Below are 9,728 nucleotides of genomic sequence, written 5' to 3' on the forward strand. Positions count from 1 at the left end.
TCCATAACACCCCCACTTTTTCTATATGATTATTCTGCAAAGGAGTGTAATGTTAGGTTCTAATAGTTTGACAAATATAAGAAGAGACATTTAGGGGTAAACTCTACATAGTCTTCCTCTATTTCCACGACATTAGAAGACAATGCTTATAAACTGATATACCAATGTTATTTCACTCCTGTCAGACTCCAAAGGATGTTTCCAACAACCTCCATCCTGTGTTGGAGGAAGTGTGGCCAGACAGGTAATGATCTCCCTTGCTTGGTGGTTGTGCCCCTGGTTAATGCCCCTATAAAGGAGGATGTTTGGGCAAGGTGATTCCAGGTAGTCCCATGTGATGCTGCTGAGTCAACCTATTCCAGGCCTCCGGAATAGGGAGAGTAGATTAGCAGCTCAGATCCTGCTGGCAACCTGATGCGTTATAGCCAGAAACTAGAAGAACCCTCTTCCCTCTCTCAGTTGTCGGTAAAGGCCACAATATGGGATTTGCTATTGCTATATTACTGTAATACATTCATCCCATCCCTTCTAACCAAAACCTTCTTTTTGTACCCCTCCCTTTGTTTATTAGGAAAGTCAATAAACTCTGAGTTATAAAAAATATATATACTGTAGTCTGAAGTGGCCGTTCGGACCTTGCCAAAAAATCCTCATTGAAGTGTATATGGATTTTCGGACGAGAATGTCTTCGCTTCAGACTATATAGCGTTTACCCCTTAAAGGGGTTAATAATAAAACTGCGATAATTGCGATCGAACGGAAATTCTCTTTGACGTTAATGGAAGTTTCTGTGAGATAACACCTTGATCTGCACTAATGCACTTTAATGAATAAACCACCTTGATGTTCAAAATGCCTTCAACACCTCCGGTGCCCTAATGATGTACGGTGTACGTCACAAAGAGTGCCACTTCAGGGGCCCTTATGACGTGCACTGTACGACATTGCCCTTTGTTCGTTATTTAAGGGCTGTATGCGAACAGCTGTCCATAGTGCTTATAACACTGAAAAAGGGGGGGGTCGGGGGGCTGCCCCTCCTTGTCACATATGGCCTCAAGGTCAGAACTCAGAACTGATCACGTGATTGCCCCAAATAGTGTGATCAGGAAGTGCACGACCCTCTGGCACTGAAAGGGTTAAAAGAATCAACTTGGGAGCCATGCTGGGCTTGATAAACTGTTCACAGAGATGTTTTATAGACATTGTCATATTTCAAACTCTAAACATTACTTTGATTAAAAAACAACATCTGTAAACTCAAACCCAGACACACCTCACCATACAGATTTATGTCAAAAAGGAGTGCTACTGGGTATGTGACAATGTATTGTGATACCATCACTGTCCTCTAGGGGCTGGAACAGTGCAGTAAGTGTGCTTTCCAGTCCACAGAGAGTTAATTCCTCAAAGAGAAGCCAGCAGCAGCTGTTAACTAATGGAGTTAATCAGACTCCTTGAGTGAACAATGAAATGGTTTAAAAGACAGACTGATAGCTGCTATGCTGAGAGACTGTTTTCTCAGAGAAGGGGTGGAGATAGAAGTGCTCCCCAGCTGCGGAAGCTGGTTACAGACGACCTACAGAGGAGTTTCTCTGGGCTTAACGTGGGCCTGAGTTTCCCTAGGAAGAAAGGATGACAAGACTGTGTTGAAGCAGGGATGTCTGCTCCAAAGGACTTACAAACAGATAAGCAAAAACCCTTTATTATTGCCGTGTGCAAAGACTGTGTAGATAGTTGCATATGCCATGGCATGTTTTGAGGGTGGGAACCAGCATAGCTGGCCATCCAATTAGTGAGGGCGAAAGCTACGGTGTAGTAAGCTTTCCCTAAAGGGAATAGATGTTTATTTTCTATTATTTGTTTTTTCTTAAAGGGACGGTGGGCCTGTTGCTATATGATTTAATGATGTAAATAAACCCCTACATAGAAAATACAGTATTACCGGCCTTAAATTGGGATAAAAGAGACTGCAACGTGGTGTGGGCATCACAGTATATACAAGACAGAGAACCTCCAACATGCTACATCCAACATGACAAATCATATAGCTAAATACTTATCTGTTCTTCTCTCATAAGTGAGGGTCACTTAGTTAAATTCTTTAGCCTAAGCATTTGTAAGCTTGCAGACAAGTTGCCCCCTCTTTTCTGCAAATCCTAACACCATCTCTTTACCTCTCTAATATGAGGAAGAAGTCATACTAGACTGGTCATTCACCGCTGATTCTCAAGACTTTCTATTTAAAGGTGGGCAGGGTGAGCTTGGAAATAGGGAGGGGGGGGGGGAATCATAGACCTCCAAACAATTGTTTACCAATTAAACTCAAACAAACATAATTTTAGGCTGACCTTTGATTAAAAGGGTTTAATTTAATAAGGCGTAATTCTCTTTTTCTCTTAATCTCTACAACAGATTCGCTGTGCAACTTGAGTCTATTCAATATATGCTAAAATGTCATTTCACCTGGATAACTGGCTCAGTCACATTATATTTCTACTCCAATGTCCATCTATTCCCTAATGCTTCTGTATGTTGTTTTTCTGACGTGCTGACAGTGAATAAATAAAAAAAATTACATTTAAAAAAAAAAAGGACATAACATCCTCACCTGACATCTACGGTTTTGTTGCCTTCATGGTCAAAAACGTCAAAAGCTTCTGTGACTTTTTTCTGTAAATCTGTGACAACTGCTTCTGTAAAAGACAATTCATTCATACAATAATCAGTGCGAGGGTGAAAATCACTTCCCTGACAGATACTGTAATAGTTTACATCTCATATGGATGCAAAATAAGCCGTTTAGTAAGTACAACACATTACAAGGATAATGCCATTTGACTCTACTACTTAGTCGCATGCTCGCAAAAAAAGGTTGTGAAGAAAACCGACCATAGTATAGTAACTCTTTAGGGGTTAGTCATCAAGCTCCATTACAGGTTAACACACCTGAACAGACATGAATTCCTATTCAAGGCAAGAACGGAGCTTGATGAGTGGATCATCCTACTAAACTGACCATTGGAGATCCATTTGTAGTTTTGTGCATCATCAGGCTAGTTGTGAAGTTAAATAATTTCAATGTGATGGTCCTGCGTGGTCTACAGTAAACCTAATCAGAAATGGAGGATCATCATTATTATTAGTATCATCGTTTATTTGTAAAGCACTAACAAATTCCGCAGCAAGGTACAATGGGGGTACAGAGTTATGTATATGACATAAACAGAATGACGTACGAGAACAATAATCCATAAGAACAAGAATAAACAAGCGCAAACAGATACAGAGAGGTAATGAGGATCCTGCTTGTGAGAGCTTACAATGTAGAGGGATCATCCAAAGTCACATGTTCTTAACGCTATTCATGATTTCTTGTATGAGCACCAATAACCAGTAACTAACAGGTTAAAATGTCCCATGTCACTAAATACCTGCTAAATTAACAAGGGATGTAAAAGAAAAACCGAATGGTACCCTTAACCCTTTTAAGGTGGCAGTCTTTGACAATTTTAGACACTATGCACTAGCCTTGAGCAATAACAAAACAATATTAAAATAATTATAACAATAATACATTTAATAAGGAAAAAGGCATCAGTTTCATAAAAACTACTAATTTGGGAGTTACTTAGATTAAACGTTTATTTACATTAAATGTGTTTTTAAATCAAAGACAATTCAAAATTAAGTTCACCGTTCTAGTAACAGTATGTATTGGTCCTGGGAAATGTCGATTCGGAGAGCTTTCAAACCTCACGTCTTTTGATTGAAAGACCTGTTTATACAATTGAAGAAGAGCCATGTGTGGTTGTGAAAGTTCTGTCCACTATATTTCCATCAATGAAGAACAATAATATTGGACCCCTTAAAGGTACAGCAACATACACTGTATCTACATCTTAAAATAAATGCCACACTCTTAGGCTGCGGCACCGCTGGCGCTGACCGCGCTGACAGCGCGGGGCTTGCTGCTTTTAATTACATAAATGTATATCTGCAAGTCCCCGCTCATGCGGTGCGCGCTCACCCACGCTTGGCGCTTAGATAAACAAAACAAAAAAAGAAGAGATTTTTAAGCGCGCTCAGCTTGCCTGCAACGCCCCCCAACCCCCTCCGCGCGCTAGCGAAATAGCGCGGACACCCAGTGCTCATGCTTGGGGAGCTGGTGACGTCACGGCTATCAAGCATGAGCGTGGTCAGCGCCAAAGGGGTCGCAGCCTTACATCATCCCCTAACCTTAGAGCTGGGTGTGGCCAAGGGATTAGGAGCAAGGGAGCAAACACAGGGCAGTGCAATCCTCCAAACAAGGTGCAAAGATATTCCCTATCCAGGAAGGTTAGAGGATAAAGGTGGGGCGCCGAGAACTTGTCCTTTGAAGCTGCTGCATCTTAAACTGTATGTCACTGGCTGTCTCTAAAATGTCAGTTGTGTCAAAAATAGGCGAAACCAGGCTTGGGTTTACATCCTCCACCAAATATTCTCTAGATGTGACTGCAGTATATGCAAAGAGGAATGCAAAACAAGGTCTGGCCAATGTCAACCCTGGTAATCAGCAGGTCACCCTAACATTCCTATTCAACAGGCTGTGGAATTGTCTTCTACCTGTTAGAGAAGATGTGAGCCCCATTATAGTGAAATATTGTCTTCTTGCAGGGAGGCTTTGGGCCCTATTGATATAAATGGGTCTCAAAAACAACCCTGAAAAGTAAAAATCTGCTTCAAGCCATGTTGGATAGGCGCCAAAGTGAGAGTGAACATGTGAGTCATGATTATATGGGGACAGACTGTCAGTTTTGTTTTTACAGTTCTTGCACAGAGCTTAAGAAACATCAATAGAGAAATTACACCCAATGCAAAGGATTTTAGGATTTACAGGGAAACGACGAAAGTGATATAATAAAACTTTTCGCTCACTTGCATGTCATTACCCATAATCCCTTTCTGCAGTGGAAGCATTGTATGCCAAGAGATAAAGGGCAGGTTGCAGACGTGTCCGAAATATGAATGTGCTCACAAGTGGAATTTTTATTTGATAATAAAATTAAACATTTACAATGAATTCCATGTCAACACACATGTAATTTAACAGATTTCACCAAGCAGATGCACATAGCTAGCCACATGCCGATTCACTAAGGTCCCTATTCAATACGGGGAGGAGTGGCGTAACCCACAATTAAATAAACAGTACAGTAATCTACATTTATTTAAAACAAAGTTACTGCATCGTTTACTGTGCGTTATTCGCTTCTTACTATATTGAAGAGGGACCATAGTGAGGTTTCAGAAATAGGGTGACTGCCCACCAGGGTTGCCACCTTCTACTGAAGGCTAACCCGGATTATTATTTTTTTTAAATTTAGCTCTTACCTTCCGGGGCAGTATCTCTCGGCATCCTCTGGCACCCTCCCGCCATTTTCCCCTGCAACTCCCGTCAATATGACTGGGTGGCGTCAAATGGCGCCACGTTGCCATGACAACGGGACACCTTATGGCGCTGAGGCGTCACGTTGCCACAGCAATCTGGCGGCGCGTGACGCTGTGATATCACATAGCATTCCCATTGTCATGGCAACGCAGCGCAATTTGATGCCACGCAGTCATATTGACAAGAGTTGCATGGGTTGATTGCTGGTAGGACGCCGAGGATGCGGGGAGATAAAGCCTCTGAAGGTAAGCGCTGCATTCCGCCACCTGGAGGTTTACAAGGTAAACCCATAGCCCGGAGATATGTGGCCAAAACCCGTAGTCTCCGGGTCAAACCCAGAGTGGTGGCAACCCTGCCGCTCTCTCAAGTCCTATGGGAAAAATAGATGCACAGCTCCCAAAATAGCCAAATCTGCGATGCTGTAAACCTCATATTCATCATGCTCACACAAGCTGTCAACATACACTACACACTCTATGGAAGCCAGGATCTCCCCAATTTGCACATCAGCTTCAGGGCACAGGGTCGCTCTTTTCCAAATAAGATCTAACTCGCACTTTAGTTAATCACAAAAATGTGCTGATGTGCATGAGAGGGTGCCCGGGATTTTTAAAGGTAAAATACAGGGATCCTTCTTTTTTTTTTTTTATTTCTTTAGTTAATGTTACCATACAATAGGCTATTTTAAGCTATGTACAACGATACTTACTTTAAAAAAAAAAAAAAAAAAAAAGTATAATAGCTGTGGATTTGCTAACTAATGATTCTGAATGAGTTAAAATAAAAATCTAAAAAACGAAAAAATAGCTATATAACACTAATACCGACCTAAGTATGTATAGCTGGATAAATAGATCATATTTTATAATATTCTCATTTTGCAACTCTCTAAAACTCCTTTTTGGGCACTAGATGCACCTGGTGATACTGAACGTTGTAAGAGGTCCATCTGATAAGGGCAGTGTTTTTCAACCAGTGTCCTAGGAGCTTTTGGGTTCCCATGCGTCCCTAAAAGGTTCCCAGCAATTTTCAGGTCATTTGAAAACTGTACCAAATATAGAAGAATTTACAATGCATCTGATCTCAGACGCGCTATTAGAGAGGGTTGGGGTTCCTTACAATGCATCTGATCTCAGACGCGCTATTAGAGAGGGTTGAGGTTCCTTACAATGCATCTGATCTCAGACGCGCTATTAGAGAGGGTTGGGGTTCCTTACAATGCATCTGATCTCAGACGCGCTATTAGAGAGGGTTGAGGTTCTTTACAATGCATCTGATCTCAGACGCGTTATTAGAGAGGATTGGGGTTCCTTACAATGCATCTGATCTCAGACGCGCTATTAGAGAGGGTTGGGGTTCCTTACAATGCATCTGATCTCAGACGCGTTTTTAGAGAGGGTTGGGGTTCCTTACAATGCATCTGATCTCAGACGCGCTATTAGAGAGGGTTGAGGTTCCTTACAATGCATCTGATCTCAGACGCGCTATTAGAGAGGGTTGGGGTTGCTTACAATGCATCTGATCTCAGACGCGCTATTAGAGAGGGTTGAGGTTCCTTACAATGCATCTGATCTCAGACGCGCTATTAGAGAGGGTTGGGGTTCCTTACAATGCATCTGATCTCAGACGTGCTATTAGAGAGGGTTGGGGTTCCTTACAATGCATCTGATCTCAGACGCGTTTTTAGAGAGGGTTGGGGTTCCTTACAATGCATCTGATCTCAGACGCGCTATTAGAGAGGGTTGAGGTTCCTTACAATGCATCTGATCTCAGACGCGCTATTAGAGAGGGTTGGGGTTCCTTACAATGCGTCTGATCTCAGACGCGTTATTAGAGAGCATTGGGGTTCCTTACAATGCATCTGATCTCAGACTTGCTATTAGGCCGAGCTCAGACTGGCTGCTACGTCCGTGCGTGCCTCCGCTGCGCGCTCCTGCAGTCCAGCGATCTGTTCTCAAACTGCCGAAGTTGGGTTGCGGCGTTTGGGGGCATAACGAAAACGTCACGGGGATGGTACGCCTTTATTGGCTGAACCAGCTCACGTGACACGACTGCAGCCCCAAATTTCAATTTGGGTTGTGGCGGCAAAATGTTGCAGCGGCAACGCTGTAGTTTGCCACCACAAGCAGTTTCTAGTGTGACTACTGTCATCCACTAGCGTCAAAGAGTGCCGAATGTGCGCACGCACGTCGCGTAGCTTCCTGTCTGATCAGGGCCTTAGAAAGGGTTGGAGTTCAGAATTTCATAATACAAAAAAAAGGAAACCACTGGATAAGGAGTGATAAGGGTCATTACAGTGAGTTCAACTGTATGGAAGGTGGCATTATTATCCCACAGGTCACTGCACCCTGAGAGGGGAAATATTACACAGTAACAGTCACACTGGCATGGGAACCTAGCATGCAATCACCTGTCCACACGGACACCCCCCCTCACTCGTTCCTTTTCTCCCTATTATTTGTTTTCTCTTTCTCTTCCTTTTCATTCTCTCTTCCTCCCTATTCTTTCTTTTTATTCGCCCCGTCTCCCTCTTACCCACAGCCTCCTTCTCCTCCATGTTTGTTGATTCCGGTTACCATGGAGATGGGACGCGAGTTGCACATGGAGGCCGGACACGCTCCGGCCATCATTAAGAAGGGCAGAAGTCCCGCCGATCTGCGCGGCACAGGTTAATGTAAAAAAAAAATCCCCTAAAAAGGACGGCACTGGGACTGCAACACCCTGTCACGCATAGCCCTTTGAATAGCAAACAATTTGAAGACGTTATTTATTTGTGTATCAAACAGTGTCCCGGGATCTAAAATGCGCTCCGAGTGCTTCGTACTGACCAGGTGCACTGATTCACTGCGGTGTCTAACCTGGGTTGTAACAGTGATTGCGTGGTAACAGACACTGCATGGTAACAGACACTGCATGGTAACAGTGACTGACTGCATGGTAACAGTGAGCCCCGGATGTACAGTAGCTGGAATTAGGAGGGAATGAACCCTTGAAAGGCAACCAGGCAGCTGGCAGCACCTCATGTCAGTCACAGAGGCACAGGCTTCATTGAGGAATGTCTGCAGACATAGGGATTTTCATGAATCTTTGGAAGTGAAGAGGAGCTGGCATATTTTTTTCTCCCTTTACTGGGCACATAGTTAAACGTGACATGGGGTAGAGGAGAGAGTGGATATGTTTCTTCCAATGTAAATGTAAGACATCAGGTCTTTCTGTGGTGATTGCATTTTCTCACATGATGGCCAAGTGAGATTTGTGGTTTGCAATTAAAAACATTTTTAATTAAAAAATACAGACATTAGAGGCGCATGCGCAAAGCCAGAGTGAATGGAAGCCTAGTGTACTAGCTCCTTTCACACCGGCAAAAATATTGAATAAAGGTGGCACACAAAGTGATTTTATAACCCTCCCACAGCCAGATTCATTGATCGGAACACTCAGGGATGCCAACCAGGGCCAAGTCCAAGCAAAGGACCCCTCGGTCACTGCTTATTTTAACAAAAATACCTTGGCGGTAGCAAGCGGCTCCGACTTACCCGCGCTAAATATGCAGTCAGACTCCGACAGCGAGAGGCCTGCACTGAGACCGGACGATCTAGAATTAGTCACCAGAAAAGACCTCTGCGAATTTTGCGGGGAAATGAAACAATTCTTCAGCAGAGAGCTTTGGGACCTGAGAAGGGACTTAGTCGGGCTGGGGGAACGGACCGGAGCCTTGGAAAATAAAATGGACGACAACACAAGGGCTCTACAACAGACCAACAAAGCAGTGACCCGGCTGGAGGAAAAGATAAGAGATATCTCAGATAAGCAGGAAGATGCTGAGAATCGGGATCGTCGAAACAATGTACGCATCAGGGGGGTCCCAGAAGCCGTCAGCGATCCAGAGGACTTTGTGCAGAAGTGGCTGGAGCACCTGCTTCCTGATAAAACGGCACAGGACTTGCACCTTGATAGGTGCCATAGAGCTTTGCGGTCCAAGCCACAGGCGGGAGACCCCCCACGCGATATTATCGTTCGTTTCGACTTCTACAGAATCAAAGACTCCATCTGCCAGATAGCCAGGGAGGCGAGAGCTATGGAGTTTGAAGGAATCAAACTCCAGATATATCAAGACCTTTCACCTGCTACCCTCTCCAGACGCATAAATCTGGGTCCGATCACCAGGATCCTACAGGACAAGGGTATAAAGTACAGCTGGCTGTTCCCGTTCGCCCTCCTGGTGATCAAGAATGGGGTCGCACATACCCTGAAGAGAGCAGAAGATGGAGACGCTTTCCTCAAAAAACTGAGTCTCCAG

The 9,728-nt window shown here is 43.8% G+C and overlaps 1 protein-coding gene across 1 annotated transcript in view; it reads right to left on the bottom strand.

The window, feature by feature from the left end:
• DRC8 (dynein regulatory complex subunit 8) overlaps positions 1 to 8,229 on the bottom strand; it is a 53,941-nt gene extending 45,712 nt beyond the window's left edge. Inside the window, exons 1-2 of the mRNA XM_075597080.1 lie at positions 7,964 to 8,229; positions 2,609 to 2,693 (exon numbers count right to left, since the gene is read on the bottom strand). Coding sequence (XP_075453195.1) covers positions 2,609 to 2,693; positions 7,964 to 7,985 — 107 coding nt within the window. The 5' untranslated portion in view covers positions 7,986 to 8,229. The remainder of the gene's footprint in view (positions 1 to 2,608; positions 2,694 to 7,963) is intronic.
• Between the last annotated feature and the right edge of the window lie 1,499 nt (positions 8,230 to 9,728).

This window comes from Ascaphus truei, chromosome 4 (assembly GCF_040206685.1).
Source record: "Ascaphus truei isolate aAscTru1 chromosome 4, aAscTru1.hap1, whole genome shotgun sequence".
NCBI lineage: Eukaryota > Metazoa > Chordata > Amphibia > Anura > Ascaphidae > Ascaphus > Ascaphus truei.